At 43.2% G+C, this 19337-nt stretch overlaps 1 protein-coding gene across 1 annotated transcript in view; it reads left to right on the top strand.

Annotated features, from left to right (window-relative positions):
- The window catches only part of ZNF76 (zinc finger protein 76), a 161310-nt gene that overhangs the window by 24311 nt on the left and 117662 nt on the right, over positions 1-19337 (top strand). The window contains exons 3-7 of the mRNA XM_069238803.1: positions 4301-4378; positions 5219-5391; positions 5710-5784; positions 7610-7729; positions 8483-8558. Of these exons, the coding sequence (XP_069094904.1) occupies positions 4301-4378; positions 5219-5391; positions 5710-5784; positions 7610-7729; positions 8483-8558 (522 nt within the window). The remainder of the gene's footprint in view (positions 1-4300; positions 4379-5218; positions 5392-5709; positions 5785-7609; positions 7730-8482; positions 8559-19337) is intronic.

Here is a 19337-nt window from a genome sequence, read left to right as displayed (position 1 = left end):
GCACCAACACCATGACCATAATGTCTGTGCTCTGAGAAACATGTTGACTCTGTCTTCTTTGACCTGAAAATGACTGCTGCTGTAAGTAGGGGGCATGGCCGAAGCAAATGCCTGGAATCACTTAGGTTCTTTGGTTCTTATTGTCGCTGGCTTCACAGACCCAGTATCATGATGGGTTTGGCAATACTACAGCAAGTAGGGAAATACACCAGTGTAGGTTAAATCCCACCACAAGAGTATGTGGAACTGCGTGAACCCAAGATCATCCTCTGAACGTGGAATACCATCTGCTTCCAAAGGAAATAAATATTACCACAGCTCTACAGTGCCCAAATCCACTGCTGCCTCTTCTCACTTTGCTTTCTCATAGCGACCACAAGATTGGAGCCAGTCATCGAAAGTGGGTTTAATAGGGCTAGTGGTGGGACTGAGCAGAGTTCATTCAGCCTTCCATCTGGCCCAGCACTGCGTCTTTCGCCATGGCGTGGGCCAAACTAGTGTTCCACTGCCAACTTGCCATGTAGGTACTTGGCTTGCATTTACTTTTTGGAGTTATTTCATAACTTTCCTTTACCTAATTTTTGCGTCATAGTTACAAGATAGATCTGTAATTTGCAAGGAGTTGCAGCTGAAGTTGGGGTGATTACAGCCTGCTTCTGCTAGCCTGGTACAAATCCTTTTAGTAAGGAGGTGTTGATCAGGCATACGGTTTCAAGAGCCAGTCATAGGACAAACCCCTTGATTAATTGAGCTGAGCATGGGATAAGTGAAAGTTTTACAACTTTAGTTTTCTGTGCTGTATCTAGCTGTTGGTTCATCCTTATGGACTTGAAAGTGTTGAACTTTGTTTTCAAAGTGGGTGAAGTTGGGGGAGGAGAAGCTGAATGATTTGTGTCATGGACGATAATCTTAAACACTGGGAGAGTACACAGAGGATTCCTAGGGGCTGACACTATACTCAACTCACTTAATCTCAAGAAACACAAAATTGTGTGGTGCCCACCTTTAATCACTTAACCTCCCTTATCCTAGGAGCACTCCAGGTTGGCTGTTCCAGGAGATTGGGGCAGGTATTTGGAGGGCGCTTCTACTTGACGAATGTTTGATTAAAGGAGGCACCCCTGGAACAGACCATGAGGAGAATAGCTAAAAAAGAATAGGGGAGGCTTACAGTTCAAATAGGATAGAAGAAACAGTTGGTAAGGTAGGTCCACTAATTACACCCAATGTAGGTTTTCGCCTTCCATAAATGTGTTTTGTTAAAGGGTATGGGATTTAGCCCTGATGAATGCTCAAGACCGCTTTAGGCTAGAAAGGAATGGACAGAAACATGTCAGCAGGCAATGAGGAGGGGTAGTATGGGTCATAATACCCACTTGACTACCTTAATATAACACCTCTATTATGTAGGTGTTTTTAATCTTATCAAGGCTACCACCAAATAAACGTATTTCTTTTTGGTTTATTCTTAGTTATTTTTAATTGAACCTGGACCAGACTTTGATGTCCATTTGATAATATCTAAGAACTCCCTCAAGGTAGCCCCTCCCCCCTGAGGTTGAGTCCACCCTGATAGTACCATCTTACCAGGGTGGGATGAGGTGGCTGATGATGAAGCATGTCACATTATGTGAGTGAGCCCACCTCGTCCAAATCTTTACGATATTTTTAGGATCCGCTTATCAATTAACGAAATAATATTCTCATGGGTGCTTGTGATTTTCATTTGAAGGGCAGGAAATCATTGCAGTGTTAATTCAAAGAAATAGGCTCTCTTTCAAGCTTTCTGGGCTGAAAATGTCTAAATTTTTTGAAGATTTCACACACTACTATTTTTGCTGCGATTGAATGTTGTACACAGAAATGTTCCTTCTCTCTTTTTAGGCTAACCTGTATGCAGTGCAATGAGGATAACTTGTGCTCTGTATTATGTAATCTGTTGACACATTACTGAAAATAAAAACTGTTGTGTTAATCGTGATATGTAATTTAAGCGCTGGGCAGATGATGCCAGCTGATCCTATATAGTGAGTAACCTGTAGGTAAAGTATTTAGAAGTCTGTTTACAGGCCTTGTTGTATAATGTGTAATTTGTTTAAGAAGTCTAGGGATTGCATGTGTTTTGTTACGTGCTAACTGTAATTCGAGCCAGAGAAGTCTAGGTTAAATGGTGATGTATAATATCTAACACTGTGGAAAGGATGGCTAGTCCTGAGGATAAACACTCTAATATAGGTTGTGAACGTTTTACAAAAACACTATGAGGCTGGTGGATATGACATGCTATACATTGTATAAACTGCTGACAAAATGCTGAGAGTTGTCAGGATAAAAGTGTTTTTTTAATTTGTACCTTGTAAGAATAGCACCGGGAGAATAGGCCATATTGTACAGCCTACAAGTAAAACATAGAGAGGATGGATAATAGATAATGCTGTGTAGCGAATAAGTAGTTGGTAAAGATCTGTAAATAGAAGTTGTTGCGTAATTTAATTCATTAGTATACTGCATCCGTCTAATTCCTAAAAACGAATATTTGTATTACATGGTTGATAATAAGGAATCGCATTGGTCTGGTACTACACGCTTTTTAAATTATTCAAGAAAAATGTAACTTCAGAACCGATGCTTCTAGTCAAGGCATGTTTCACCACTATGACAAATTGCGCCACTGGCTTTCTCAAGGCTGACTGATGTCTTTAACTGTCATTGGTATCCACAGCCTTGAGGTTCATTGAGTTATTACAGTCCTAACCAGAATAGGCAGCAATAAACAAGAACCAAAATTCAATAGTAGTAACTGTGTGTGCACCCTCACCTACACCAACCTTCCAATCATAACCATGTTGATTGCTGTGTTGCATTGTAGTACAACACAAAGTCGTAGAGCAAGAGATTGGGCTCAGTAATGTATAGTTGTATAGCACCAAGAGAAAATAGCTGGTGCTAAGTATTGTGTATCTCACAAGTAAAGCACTGTGGTGTCTGACGATTTATTGCTGTTTATCGTGTGACCTGTCTTAGAGGTTTAGGGTTAGAAAGTGCTTTGAAAGTAAAGCACTAAGTAGTTGGATAGATTTGTGCTTTACTTACAGGTCACATTAGCTCTCAGACCTCGGTGTGCTTTAGGTAACCATTACGCATTGTACAGCAAGAGTAGATAGTGTTGTATAATATCTAACCTGTAGGTAAAGGATTTAGAGTTCCATGTATAGACCGTGCTGGCTGCATTATATGTAAATTGTCCATAAGTCTTTACGAAGTCATATGGATTGAAGGTATTTTTAAGTGTTATCTGTAAGTAATGGATCAGAGAATTCTGAGGATAGATGCTGCAGTGTAATGTCTAACTTTCAAGTAAAAAGGACACCGTGTATAATTAGCTGTGTAGTCTGTTTGAGGTCTGAGAACAGACTGTTGTGTGTAAAGTGTTACCTGCTTGTTTGAGGATAAATTGTGCTGTACAATATGTTACATGTAAGTGAAGCAGCAATGTCAGTAGGTAGATAATGCTGTATAATATGTAACCTGTAAGTGAAGCACAGAAAGGTCAGAGGGCAGATGGTGCTGTCAAGTAAGTAATTTGTTGATAAGACATCTCAAAAGCTGAGCATAGACTATGTAGGATAACATTTTCATGTCTCTATAGCACTGAGATGTCCAAAAATAGAAAGTGTTCTGTAATGTTATAGTCTGTTGTGAGACGCACTGAGAGGGTCAGACATTAGATAGTGGTAAATACTATAATGCTTACATAAAGCATTGTGAGGTCTAAAGATGGCAAATGCTAGATGTTATATACCCTCTAGGCAAAGCATCAAGAGCTCTGAGAGTTGCCATTACTGTTAAAATGTGTAACCTGACTGTAAAGCACCATAAGGGCTGTGGTTTTGTGATAATTGGAAATGCTGCAGCTTATATGTTTCCCATCTCTCACCTATTCTTCCACTATCGTGCCAGGATACTCCCATGGGAGAGACAGTACACTCTGTAAATGACAAATTCAATTCAATATAAGTTTAGCACGGAATGGCCTGCTTATTGACAGTGTGAATACTGTGCAACCTGTCTGTGAAGTTTTGAGTGTGGAAGGTACTGCATAATGTGTTACCTGGAGTCAAATCACATTGTGGCCTGATAGATTATGCTGCGTAATGTGTAACATGGAATTCACCTACCACACTACCCAAATATAGTCAGGGCTTTAGTACATGTAACTTCACTTTACAGTGTTATAAGTTATGAACATAAATGATGTGGCATAGTGGCTAACAAAAATATTATGACATTTCTGTTCAAGAACCCATTTCCTTTGAAGAAGGGCAGGAGGTGCAGTTGGAAGATGGCACAATGGCTTTTATACATCTTCTACCAAAAGGTGAGCAAAACAGTGTCCGCCATACAAATTGAAAGTTAGTTTAGGGAGAGAATAGGGGATTTTGATGTGAGTTCACTTTAATTATGTTCTGAAATGTGAGGAGAAGCATGACTTTAACAATGTAAGATGTGCTTAAAGGTGGAAACAAGCTGCACTGCCACAGGCTCAGAAGTGATCTGGGTAATCGGAGGCATTGCTGGGAAGAGGATAATGTCTCTGTTGTGGAATGGAAGATGCGTGAAGAATTGTTATCTTTGATGGGCTGAAATGAATGTAAGGAATCTCTCTCCCACAGGCTAAATGTTGAGGGGAAAGCTCTCACAGGCAAACAAGTGAGGGAGAAACAGTGAAAACTGATTGCCACAGGCTGAAAGGTGCAGGATCAAGCTATCACATTTTGAAATGTGATAGGGACAAACAAAGCAATATCTGTTATATTCTGAAAAGGGAAGACAGTATCACACGCTGGAAGCGAAGAGAGAGACTTACATAGGCTCAGCCGTGATGGGGGGGGGGTAAATGGTGTCTGTTCCATGCTGAATGGTAATGGAAGTCACTGTCTGCTAAAAGCTGAACAGTAAACACCGATTCAGAGGTAGAGAGATCGGAAAAACATGGCCTGCATATTACTCCAGTTTAAGGATACAACAGTATGTATGACAATGACAGGTGAGAAGGGGAAACTCTGAAAGGATAAAACATGAAGGAGGAAACCGTCTCTCTCACACACTGAAGGGGTGACGAGAATTGCATTCCGCAGGCTTAAGGTTAAGGTGGTTTGTGAGATTGTTTAGAAAGTGTTTAAGTTTTAACTGTGAATTTGTTGTTCGTTTTCTGCAGAGGGATATGATCCCAATGCCGTGGAAGAAGTTCAGTTGGAGGATGGCTCCACTGCCTACATACACCATCCTGCTGCCTTGCAGACTGACAATGCCACCTTAGAGGAGGAGATGGTGAAGGAAGAGTGTGAGCTTGATGAAGAAACTATAAGTGCCCTAGAGCATTATAATAAAGTAAGTGGAAGAATTTTTAGAGGGGCTTGTCAAATGTTGGGGACGAATAAAGGAAAATTGTCAGTGATAGAGTAAAGGAACCTCTTGGGGTCCTTAGATTTATATATGAGAGAAAGGTCATCTTGGAGTTTGGGATAGCAGTGGCATTTGGGTATTGGGGAGATTTGTTGCTTTGTTGTTACTGGACAGATTTCTCTCTTTGGATGGCTAAGCTGTGACAGGTCATGCAGTGGTGGCTCCTTAGGAAAAAGGAACTTTGCTCTTGCTGTAGATAAATTGCCTAAAGTGATGTAAGAATTGTGTGTATTGTTTTCCTAGGTATCCGTGGAAGAGATGCAGAATGTGATCAACACTTCTCGTTTCATGGAGCCATCAGAAAATGCCCCTGCCCAGGTTTGTGATGAAATTCAGGGTATTTCACTTTAGGATCAATGACAGAATAGACTGGTGATCTAGAAGTTGATTGTAGAACAAATAAGTGGTCTTAAGGCCACTGGAGAAAATATAAACAGCCTTTTATGTCACTGTGGTATGCCAAAATCTTGCAAGTCCCTGTTGCATGTGTGGTGGTGTCACAGATGACAAGGATGATTCATAGCCTCTGTGACACTGACAGAAAATCTCACCGGTCATTTTAGGAAACATAGACGATCACTTAGGAGGTCTTGAATGCTCTGGTGGTTTCAGCACCCTTAAATAAACATAACTTACATTTTTCTCCTATTTTTTTTTTTTTTTTTGCTAGAGCGACTTTGCTTCCAACAGGTCCTCTTTGAACAAATAAACTTTGACCACAGATCACTGCTCTTAGTAATCACAGTAGGATTGGTTTCCAGGTCCAAATTGAGCATAACTAGGATCTAATTAGTGCTCTGCACCTCTCCATTTGTTTCCCTGTAAAGAAGTCTTGATGTAATCTATGTAGGATTGTAGATGATCGTCAGCTTGTTCAGATTGATGTTGGAACATCAGACTGATTTTACCAAGATGATATTTTAAAAAATGGGAAATATATTGAAAATAGTGTTCTTACCTTTTAGTATCTGTCTGACGGATTATTTTTTATCGCCTTTGAATGTCAAACTTGTACTGTAACTTGTAACCTGCTTATGTGGAAATATGATGTTTTGTATCGGTGTCTGTTTAATAATATAGAATGTGTTATGATCTATTCTCTACGATGGTTTGTGGTGTATAAACACTTGCTTTTGATTCTGGTATTTAGTCTGTTTAACTGAAGCTTGCAAACTGAAGTTCCTGTTGTCAGTGGAGATCAGTGTTCTGTGCAAAATCTCTTGTGATGTCTTTGTGTCTAACATTCATTCCACTACCCACCGCATTGTCTAGTATTGGGTGGTTTGGTACAATGTTTGGTTATGTGAAATGCATAATGTGTTGTAGTCTTATTTAGTAGCCTTCCATCCGGGAACTCTTACAGCCTTGACTTTTTTTCTTATGTACAGGCTATTGTGGAACCTTCTATTTGTATTGATTGAAGTGGGAGGTTCTCGAAGTATGTTTATTCTCTGCTGGATAGAATATTTTGTGATGCCCAGTCTCCATAATATTTGTGGGATTGTTTTTATCGGCTCAAGTACCATTTGGCCATTTTTTGTGCTCCAGCATTGACCTGTACTCAGGCTTGTGACTGTTTGGCTCATTCAGGACAGTTCTTGCTTGCAGTTTTATATGTTCGCACAAGTTACTTTTTTTGGGATTTGAAATTGTTTTTCTAGTGGAACATGTTCTCTGCTTTTGTGTTGTGTGACAGGCATTCTTTTGTCCTTTACTGGTCTATAAACTGTCGGACTCCTAGCATACATTCCTATGTCTTATCTGAGGAGAGATCTGCTCTCTGGTGCTATTTTGTTTTTTTGAAGGGCCCTTTTCCTCATGCATGTGAAGGCAGATGATGGTACCAATGAAGTTCAACCACATTTCTATATCAGCTGTTGGGTGGGGACCTTATGAAGACTGCAGGGGATTTGGGGTCAGTCTGGGTTGGAGGGAGGTAGACCGGATAGTTCATTTCCTCTGGTGCAATTTCCAGTAGTGATCCTATGGTTTTCGATGGAGTGGGATTGTAAGTGTACCTGCTCAAACATAGAGGACTACAAGTACATGCAATGTGTTGGGAACAGTAACTTCCAAAGATGGGAAGATAGAAAAGGGTTTGGGGAATCTGTTGATAAACTGATGGTGTGCCTTCATTCTGCAGACAATGCAAAATGAGGACGAAGAGTGTGCATTTGGAAATGGGCAGCAGGTTGGTGACAAAGCATTCCGCTGCGGCTACAAGGACTGTGGGCGTCTGTATACCACAGCGCACCACTTGAAGGTCAGTCAAAATCCCCTCCCTTGCTGAGGCCTCATGTGGTATGGGAAGACTCCTGCTGTTATTTAATTTTTATTCTCCATCTGCCTGCCTGCAATGTTTACACTCTGCTCTTTCACAACATTTCATACCTTTACTGTTTATTTCTAGGTTTGAGGTCTGTCTCTAAGGAACTCTCACTTCTTACAAAGGGCTATCACTTGAAACCTGGATCTCATTTTTACTTATCCATAGCCTTCACTGTGTGCTTAGTCAAGAAGTAAGATGTGCCAAGGCAACTTTTACCCTTGCTTACACTGTAGCTCTGATCATTGCTATGTTTTATATCCCAGATACTGATCTCTTCACTGTGATTTCACACACAATCTGTTCTGTTTTTCACCATCCAGTTGGTAAATTAAATTCTGGTTTCTTTATAAATATTTTGCTTTTTGCCCCAGATTTTGTGTGGCTAAGGCATAGTGGTGTAATGCATAACTACTTAGGCCATGCGTTCACATTTCTGCTTTCAGGTATCCTCTATATAATCAGTTTGTCTGGTCACCAGATGCCTTTGCTTGAGTACTGTTCATAAGTCTACAGGTGTGTCTGTGTAGCTTTTTCAGAATATAGATCTGTTGCTTCTGCATTTTACGTGCAGCCTAGGCTGTCTGTTATTGGCTTTCCCTCCAGCTCTTGTAGAATGTCTTTTGATGTACCCAGGCGATCTAGGCATTTTCACAATCTGATACATATCCCTGTCTCTTTTTATTTCAGGTACACGAGCGTGCTCACACAGGTGATCGACCATACCGGTGTGAGTGTCCTGGCTGCGGCAAAGCTTTTGCTACAGGTACAGCTTGCAGAAAGTTGAATGAGTGGTACTGCTTCACTTAATTTTATGTGTGTGAACTCTTAGCTGTTTTGCCTCTTAAGGAGATGTGTCTTTGTTTGAAGTGTACAAAATACAGCTTGATGAGTAATGTTCACCCCTACAAAGATTGTTTTCCCTTGTTATTAGATTAATTTGTTGCCGGTCTAAGAAGAAGACACAGTTAAGATTCTACACTTCAAATGTAAATATTTTTATACCTTGAATATCCTATTACTTTTCACTCAAGGTATTCACTGAATCAAAACACTTGAATAATACCTGTGATCCCCAGGTTCAGGTTGTAGCAAGAAAGAATTGGTGATTCTTTTTCCTCAGTTTGTGCCTTTTTTTAATTAATTTCCCATGCATATTTGTTTTGCCATTCATCCTGTAATATGTTGCTCTCTCTGTCTACCTACATATTGTATTCTTTTTTTTTTTTTTAATGTTATTTATCGAAACAAACAACAATGAATGCAGCTGTTTACTGTCCCATACATCAAATACAATATTAGTGTACGGAATTATCTATCCCATTGATTCTCTTCCTCCCATTTCTGCCCTCCCTCTATGTTAATCTGTTTCCAGGGAGTGAGTCTGAACATCAGTAAAGTCATGGATCCATTGCTTTTTACGGCAATATCACAGAATGTGCTTCATACATGTCAGATTTCGCCCCATTTCTTAGGGCATTCCCTACTTTCATAGAACTTTTTATTTTGTTTTGGCCAGTATACACCAATCGTAGTCCCAACCCCCCACACTTCAGTGATTATTTCTCTTTACCACACTCCGACCTAAGATTGTCCAGATTTTCTAGTACTTCTGCACGTCCACATCTCCCCATATATTTAGCACACATCACTTTGCTGTTATGCTCAAGCCTGTGCAACACACTCTTCGAGTTTTGCCTAGAATGTCTGCACTTCTGTGCAGGCCCATTGGACAGGAAGAAATGTTCCTTCCAGCCCACACCCCTGCAGGCACAGACTTGATGCGGGTTTTCACATTTTTAATAGAGTCGTTTTTGAGTGGTAGGAACGGCACAGTATCTAGAGTTGAACCAATTAAAACCCTTATTTTATTGCTACCTCTTTCGGGGCCCTGTGTTTCTTCTCCCATTTGCCACTGTTGAGTTCCTCCATTTTCTCCTCCCATTGTGCTCTCATTTTGTGGAAGGTGTTGAGTGAGTGATTTTGGATATTGTTATACATCAAGGACGTGGCTTTTTAGGCATAGGGTCACGTAGAAGTCTGTCCTCTAAGGGGGAGGACTCCTCCATTTCTGTGTCTTCTGTTATAATTGCTTGTGCTTGTGTTGATAGGGGAACTACATCACCCTTTTCCCACAAGTCCCCAACAGTAGAGATGGCTAGAAGATCCCATTCAGTGAATCCTTGCAGCCATCTCAGGGCCATCAGTGTTGCTACCTTGCACAGCGCGGTTACCCATGTGAGTTTGTTCCCCCATCCTAGATAATTCATTCCCTCTTTCCAGAGTTTTTTCACTGTATTGGTATGTGGGAGGATCTCTTCTGGGGTTCTCTCCCATATAGTGCCACTGGGAATCGTCTGTTGCCCATCATGCCTTTCCATTCTCAATGCTGGTTCAGTCTGGGTCATAAATAAAGCTTTGTTTTCCATTTTTAGAGATACATACAGACATAAACAATTTTTCATATCTGTATTTATTTTTAAAAGTGAAAAAGTACAGAAAATTGTGCTGCTTGTGAGTGACTCTCCTTGTTGACCTTCATAAATTCCAGACCAACTGCTCAGCATATCGATACCAGGGGGATTTAAAAATGGGATGAGATACCCTAAAATATAGGCATATGTTAACCTATATTTGTATATAATTCTAATATTTACCCGTCGGTGTAGTGCTTTGTTATATTTGGCTGCTTAATTTGCTAAAACGCAACAGGAATCAAAGTATGAGTACATGTTTACCAGTTAAATAAATGTGGACATAAACATTTTACAACTCCATTAATTCCCAAATCCTAAAATAAGTGTTGATAATGACCAATGAAATGGCCAGAATATAAATAGGATTAAATACAGACGGAAATGTTAAAAAATAAATACCATAGAACCGGGAGCCCTAGCCATAAAGGCCCAATCATTGCCCTTCACCGACTGGGCTGCCCAATAGCATTTTTGAATGTCTAGCACAGCTATTTCTGCATCTCACAAACTCCTAGTCAGCTGAGTCGCCATTCCATATCTGTGCTCGAATTTCCACCTCTATTTCTCTGAAATCTTTTAGGTACCACAAAGGGAATATTTTGCAACACATAAAGGAAGCAAGACAAGGTCAACATTTTAAAAAGTGTGGCTCTACCTAGCAGGGAGAGTGCAGGACTCACCAGTGTCTAACGCCACCCCTCAATCTCTCCAGAAGTGGGGTTAGGTTCTGCTCAGAGAGCTCAGATCGGCATCCCTGATTATATAAATAGCAAGGTATTGAATTCCTCCCCACCCCATGACCTGCACTCCACAGTCTGGTGGCAATATCAGCATTTGGCCCATAAGTGGGGCTATTAGGGACTTGTGTCAGTTAATGGCATAGCCTGAGTATTTGCCAAAGTTCTTCAGCATTTGCATGAGTCTGGATACCATAATCTCGGAGTCAGTAACATAAAGTAGGATGTCATCAGTGTACAATGAAATGCTGTCTTCCCACGTGCCTCCCCAGTCTAGTCCCATGATTAGCGAATCCTGCTGAACCCAGGCAGCCAGGCGGCTCCAGTACCCAGGAAAAAATTCAGTGGGTACAGTGGGCATCCTTGTCTGGTTCCCCAATAGAATTTGAAGATTGAGTAGGTCCTGTTGACCCTGTCCCTGGCCAGTGGGCCACTGTAGAGTAGTTGGACCCATTGTTTGTTTTGGGCTGAATCTGAACCTGTCGAGTACTGCAAACATCTAACCCCATTCCAGGGTATCAACCCCATTTTTGCATCCAGGGACATCACCACGGTGTTCTCACGCAAGTTTTCTATTTGCCCCAGCGCCCCATATAATAGCTTAAGGTTGAGCCATGTACTGCGATTGGGCTTAAAGCAGAGTTGATCGGGGTGAATCAGAGATCGAATCACTTTCTATAGTCCTGTCACTAGTACTTTCGCTAAAATGTTGACTTCCATTTTCAATAATGAAATAGGTCTGTAGAAGTCCATTCATCTGGGGTCTTCTCCTCCCTGGGCATTTCTACAATGGTGGCCAGTCTCTGATCTTGTGGGAGGGGACCATTAGCTTTGCTCTATTTATTCATAGCTAATAACTGTGGGGTGAGCTTGAGGCCACGGTTCTATACAACTCCTAAGGGAGCCCATTGGGCCCCATAGCTTTTCCTGTCTGCAGTTCCTGAATTGCTGCCTCAATCCCGGCCAGCTCCATATCAGCCTCCAGGTAATACAAATCTGCCCCCCCATACCCCCCCTAGAATGGCCAGAGATCTTGGAGTAAGTTTGGTGCTTCTGCAGCCATCATAGTCACTGCAAGCTAGTAGAGATGGTTATTGTAAGAGGCAAATTGCTTCTGCAGTGTTCTTTCTCCGTATAATGGGCTGCCCTGCTATGTTCCTCTCCTCTGAGACCCAGCTTCGGACTGGTCCTGTTTATCCAGCCATACCAGAAGCTTCCTAGCTTTGTTTCCCTCATCGTATAGCTGATGCATGGAGGCTCTGTGCTGTGTCTGCCGCATTAGTTGCGAGGTCCATATATTCCTGCTGTTTCAGGGTTAATTTGTACAATAACAAGGTCTCCATTTCCTGAATCTTCCTCTCTAAATCATCCCTTATTTTCTGTTTTTGCCTGTTTCACTCCCACTATCAGGGATAGTGCCTGCCCCGATTAGTTTTATATGCCTCCCCCAGCATGAAGGCTGAGTCAACTGAGCCTTTGTTTTCTGTGAAGTAGTGATCGGTGCATTTTTTGGAGCCCCTCCATGAACCCTTAGTTCCGGAGACACTAGGAGTTAATTGGCCACACACTCTCTCGGTCTTGCATTCTTTTGTGCACCACCGCTCATACTGGCGAATGGTGCAAAACATCCCTGGTGCGGTATTGTACCTCTGAGTAGCTTTGAACCTGCTTATGGCAGGTAAGGAGATCATCAATTTGGAAGAGACTTATGTGCTACTGAGTAGTATGTGTATTGCTGTTGTTGAGGGTAATGGGCTCTATAGCGATCTGCCAACTCCCCAGCAGTTAAAAAGTTCTGTTTATTGACCTCTGCCTATCCTACCTCAGCACCAGGTTGAAGTTGTCCCTAAAAATCAAGATGTGCTCCAGGAGTTGCAATAGCAGTAAGATCACACCTGACAGGGCAACTACATGAAGTTTGGGCAGGATTTAAACTGAACACTGTTGAGCTTCAGCCCTTCCAGTGCCAGAGAGAGACCCATATCTGCCCTATAGATCTGTCCATGTTTGTTGGGGGGATAAATGGAATTGTGTTTAATGCCCGCCCCTCTGGATCCTGTTGTGCATCCCACACAGGCCAGTATTTTTTAGCCCCATCTATATAGGGCCCTGCAGGTGTTGCCCATCATATATGTCTCCTGAAACAGCAATATATCAGGGGCATAGTGGCTGAGGCATTGGAGTCCTACTTCTTGTTTAATATTATTCCTCAGTCCATTGACATTCCATCATAGTATTTTCATAGATTTTTGCGTTGGCCATGTTACTTCTATATCACCCCCCTTGGGGGTCACCTCATTTAGTGCCTCCTCCCATGGCTGCCAATAGGCCAGTCTATGTTGGCCCTCATCTCATCTCCCATTTGTATACCTCGACAGCGAAAGAAAGCAAAAAAAATTGAACATAAGAATAAACAGTTCTCTTAACTAATTCCCACTCCTCTCTTTACCGTGAGCTCGAACTCGCCCCCTCCCCCGACTTTGAGAGCACCAGTCAACCCATGGTAAATGTAATCTGAACAAGTGATTCAGCCAGTCCAGGTTGTGAGGCTTAGGCCTCTATTCCATCTAGATAGATGCTTGTCCACTTAGGTTCCGTGTGGAGGCCACCATCTAGTGTGTCATGGAGATTCCTCAGTTTGAGCTATTGAGGTCTCTGCAGACAGCAACCTTTCAGAGTCCACAATCATTGTTGGTATATTTCTGCTCTCCTTGGATCCCCAGTGAGACGTGCCCTGTTTTTTTTGTGGCCCCTTATGGGTCGTTGATGCTATGACCTGTTGTTGCCTGGCCTCCATCCCTCGATCCAGTCACAGTCTTCTCTTGTGATGCAAAGTGCTACATTTTTCCCTCTGCCACTACACTGTTTTGCTGGAAACAACATCATGTACTTGATATCTTTATGTCTCTCATTGCCTTTTTCACCTTGTCGAAGCTGTGCCTAAGCCTCGGCAACCAGAGTGCAAAGTAAAGTAGCGTTTTCATACTTAAGGAATAGACTGGATTGAGTGGCTTGTAGGATTACATCACAATTGTGCTTGAAAATGTGGGCTAAAATGGTCTGTGGCTAAGCTTCAAGTCAAGGTGGGGGGTCTGGGGTCTTGTGTGGGTTTCAAAGTGTTTATGTTAGGGTTCTCCAGGAAGAGATCAACACTAGGTGTCTCTGCTCTTTCCTGGGATCCCGACAACCCTGATAGTATTTGTCCTGGAGTGTCCTTCAGAATCTTCTAGCTCGGCCCCTAGTGTTTCCGTATCCACAAGCAAGGGTTTACATGCTCCCTAAGGGTCTTCATCTCCATGCAGAATGGATCCAGTAGGCCTCGTTCTCTTTGACACTGTCACCCATTTTTTGGACATCCGCCTGTAGGTGCGTGACTTTAGTTGTCACTGAGTTGATATTCAGCGCTAGTAGAGTCTCGCTCTCCCTGAATCGCCTTTATTATATCCTTTAGCAAGGGCTCTACTTCCTCATGCATGCTATCCCAGTTCATGTCCTGAACCTCCGGATAGTTCCCGACATTCAGTGGTTTCTTTGTTCTGGTGTATTTGTTCAGTCCTGGTTGTTGTGTGCCTCTACCACCTGTCATCTCAATATTGGCTTGTGCTCCTGTGCATCTTGCCTGGTAGGTACTCTAAGCAAGTGGGTGGTACATGCCACCACCCGCTTGGGCCTTTCTGTTCGTATACTGAAGGCCCTTACAGTTCTTCATGAAAGGCCTCACTTCTTTTGCTGTGGTGTCAGTAGTGCTTAATTTGTGTTTTAAATGCCAGGGTCTTTTTCACGACGCCACTGCAGCTTTCACCATCCATTGCCTCGGAGAGTGGTGGCAATGACTGTACCAACACAACTACTAACCATCAGACTCCTACAAGTGTGACAATTCAGACTGTTTGACGACCCCAAAGCTATAAAAAAAAATACCTTGGGCAGCAGGTATTCGTCATTTTTAATGTATATTGAATTAATAAGCAGCTGTTGCTGTGCTTACTCTAAGTGAGATAAACAGCTCCACCAAGTGTCAGACCATCTGCCAGTGTTGACATTTAAGTACAGGTGCCGAGCACCAAAAACCACCGGCTCAAAGTAAGCACTGGGTGTTGGGCTCTATTCTTGTCTAAACGGTTCTCAAGAGGGTCTTGCCCAGTATGATCGCCTTCATTCATCTAGTGTTTCCTCTGGGTCGCTGGAGGGGATTGTCTGGTAAACATGCACAAGATTTGTACTCCCCACTGCCTGCCAGGGGTTACAATTTCTCACTCTGCTTGCTCCCATGGCTCTCAGTTTTCCCCAGAAAAGATTGTGCTTTCCATGTTTCTGTGCTACCGGTCCCTTTCTTCACCTGGCTCCTTACCTGTCAGCATGCACATCACTTGAGCTCGGGGTCTGACTCGTTGGTGAAGATCGCACTCTTGTGTCTAAGTCCAACAGCTGCCTCTCAAAGGTTGCTTTGGCTCATCAGTATATCACCTACCTGCTTGTTGTTCTTCAGCGGGAGAGAGTGATCAGTGGATTTGGGTACTGACGGTATAGGATTATGATGGTCATGGAGCAGAGCTGCTTCAGCAAGTGGCCATCGTACTCTGTGGCTGGCCACGATCCCCCCCCCCCCACCTAGTGTATTTTTAATTGCTATATCTTGTTACTGCAACTAACTGTAACATTGGTCAAAGCTATATAACATATTTAAATGAAATAATTATTGGAGGAACTAAGGGAGGGTTTTAAAATGACTTGAAAGCGTACATTTTTTTTTTCTCCAGATATTTCCAACTTTCTGCTGCCATTGTCAGCCCCCTACTCTGACATTCTTGTGCACTTAAGTGCTTTTTCTGTCTTTCTGATTTTCACTCACCCTCCCTCCTCTTCATCTCTGCTGTTCATCACTTAATTGGAAACCTTTCCAAGCAATTGTAAAGACTATACCACATATTCTCTAATGGGTTATTATATAAACATTGACCAACACCATGCATTGAGGGCTTCCTGAACCACTTATTTCAGTGAACTTGTGTATGAAGATCGGTATTTTTTTTTCTCCACAGTGAAAAATATTCCCTTTGGAAAACCTTCATCTGCCTCAGCCTCATGAAGTTTGGGGGTGTATTATTCCCATTCCCATGATGAAAACTGAATTACTTCAGCCATTGATTGAAATCTCTGACTATTTCCCAGGGGTGGCTCCACCGCTTAAGTGAAGGACTGGGCTGGGATGGAGGGAGGGGGCCTGAGGAGAAGTGTGTGCAACACAAAGTGTGCATGTCTGTTTGGCCGGCCCAACACGAACGGCCAAACAGACATGCACACTTTGCATGTTCTCTACCCGGCAGTATTACACAGCCGAGTGGAGAACATGCACAGGCACCCACTCCCAGTCTGAGCGGGAAAGCATGCTGCTCAGACCAATCACGACACTGCTGTCATGCTGGTGACATCAGCATTGTGATTGGCTGGGAGCCTGTGTGCAGTGCAGAATCCTCCCACCTTCCCCAACCCCCTCCTCCCCGTGCCCCGCCACTGCTATTTCCAGAGTTGGAGAGGAGTTTGTGAATGCTTTTAATTTGATATGATTTAGCTATTCAGACTTTGAAGGTAAAGCACTCCTTGAACTCCCCATCCTTTGGCTTTCCCTGCCAGGTAAGCGATGCGTGGAATCTTTCCACACAGGGAAGGGATGCGTCAATTTCTGGACAAGCAGCCTCCGGTCTGTGCGGGGATTATGAAGATTTTGACAGCCAGGGTGAATGTTTGGAAAATTCTGATGCGCTGTGCGAATGGGCTTCATTGAGAACAGGCGCTGCATCAATTCTCTAGTCTTGAAGCAGGCACTTCATCGAATTTTCAGCCGCAAGACAGGCACTGCGTCGATTTGTCCGACGCGCAAGCAGCACTATATGGATTTTCCCTCGCAGGTTACCAGCTTCCACTTCTAAGGGCACAGGGACTGGATTTGTCACCATTTAGCAAGTCAAGACTCTCAGTAGAAGAGCCCAGGCACTGGCAGATAAAGTGCATGATGTCCCTGAGACTTCAGAACAGGGGGGCAAGCTCAGTCCAAGCCCTTGGAAAAACTTCACAAGCAGGTTTTCAGAAAGCAAAGTCCAGTCCTTTCCCTCTTAGGGCAGAAGCAGTAGGCCAGCACAGCAAAGCAACAGGCGGAGTGGCAGGCCCTCCTCAATCATCAAGCTCTTCTCCTTGGCAGAGGTTCCCCTTCATCCAGAAGTAATCTGAAAGTCTGGGTTTTTGGGTCCACTACTTATACTAATTTCTGCCCTTGAAGTAGGCAAATGTAAAAAAAAAAAAAAAAGTATTTTTGTAGTGCACAAGACCCTGCCTCTTCCTTGCCCTGCTCCAGACACACACTAGGGAGTTGGAGACCGTATTGTGCGAGGGCAGGCACAGCACATTCAAGCACAGGTGTCTGCTCCTCCCTCCCACTCTAGCTCAGGAAGACTCATCAGGATATGCAGGACACACGTCAGCTCCCTTTGTGTCTCTGTCTAGAGTGAATTCACAAACATTTTTAAGTTGTGAGTTTAGAAACCCCAAACTCCAAACTATCTGTTCCCAATAGGAAACTGCACTTAAAAGATATTTAAAGGCAATCCCTATGTTAACCTATGGGAGAGATAAGCCCTGCAATAGTGAACACTGAATTTGGCAGTATTTCAGTATCAGGACATGTAAGACACAGCTGTACATGTCTGTCCTTTTAAATAAACTGCACCCTGCCCATGGGGCTACCTTGGGCCTACCTTAGGGTGACTTACATTTAATAAAAGGGACGGTTTGGGCCTGCCAAGGGGGGTGCACTTGCCAGGTCGAATTGGCAGTGCAAAACTGCACGCAGAGACACTGCAGTGGCAGGTCTGAAACATGTTTACAGAGATACTCGTGTGTGGCACAGTCAGTGCTGCAGGCCCACTGGTAGCATTTGATTTACAGGACTTGGGCACCCATAGTGCACTTTACTAGGGACTTACCAGTAAATTATATGTGCCAGTGATGGAAAACCAATTACCAATATTTTTTAGATAGAGAGCGCTTTCACTTTAGCACTGGTTAGCAGTGGTAAAGGGCCCATAGTATCCAAACCAGCAAAAACAAATTACAGCACAGGATTAAAAAACAGGGCTTCTGAAGCAAAAAGGTACAGGGAAACCATGCTGAGAGCTGCCAGGTCTAATACTATACCTCACCGTTGAGTGTGGATTTGACATCACCTGCGTCGACGCAGCCAGTGTCATCGAAAGTACCATCCACAATCTCTGCATTACCGTTGGCAGTTCCCACCGTAGACGTTGCTGGCAGCACGGTCTCCGATGACCTAGTCGAAGACCACACCGTCGGCGGGAGGAACTTTGCCTGCAACTTCCACTATTAAAGTCACCAAGACGTTAAGACTACTTTCCATCTGGAGGTAACTTCTCTAACCAAGGTTTCAGCCTTGCTTTCAAGCCATCTGTTAGACTGGTAGGAGTCTAAGGATGAGGGTCCGTTTGGGGGAACTCTTAGTCCTTCTGAATTCCATGTTAAAAATCAAGATGATGAGGAAGACAAAGAAGACCACCAGGGCTTTGACTCTTATTTCACCCCACATAGCAGACACTATGAGCATTACGAGTATCCCCCCTAACCTCGATGAGATGTGGTTCAGATGCCCACCTCATTGAAACAGGACTTACAATCTATGCTTCAGGTTTACAAAAAGAGGTTCCCAGGTAAGAACAGCAGTCCGTACAACCTCTGGTTGTTTCTCCTGCCAAACCAGAACACATCCATCCTCCATTGATACCTAGGCTTACACCAACCTCAAATATTGCCACACCTCCTAGGGAGGATAATACCTCTTCATTACTACACAACAGCCACAGGACGAATGGGATAATTACTGGTCCTTATTCCATCTCCTTTGTCTCCTTACCCCTCAAACTCTCCCCAACCCCCGCCCCCCCCGATATCAGGGGTTTCCACAAGCTAATGGACCGAGCTGCAGTACGTTTCCATCTACCAACCTCAATTACACAGTTGGATTGTTTTCTTCATGACTTTAAGGAGCAGGCCAGAACGTCTGTGAGAACTATCCCTGTCATAGATTACATCTGAAGTGGGGGGGCTTAAAATTATAAAAAACCCATCTACGGTCCCTCCAGTCCCACCTCGCTTGGATAAGGCCATGAAGGATTCCCCTGCTTGTTTAATTGGCCATCCCAAGCCTGATTCTGTCATCAGAAAATCTGAGGCAAAGAATACTGCAGGAGGGCGAGCGTTCTTCTTCAGAGATAACCGATTGCGCCCTAGACCTCACTTCCAGAGGTTTCAGCCAATTAGCGG

Source organism: Pleurodeles waltl, chromosome 6 (assembly GCF_031143425.1).
Source record: "Pleurodeles waltl isolate 20211129_DDA chromosome 6, aPleWal1.hap1.20221129, whole genome shotgun sequence".
Classification (NCBI taxonomy): Eukaryota; Metazoa; Chordata; class Amphibia; order Caudata; family Salamandridae; genus Pleurodeles; species Pleurodeles waltl.
This window is presented reverse-complemented; position numbering and strand designations above follow the sequence as displayed.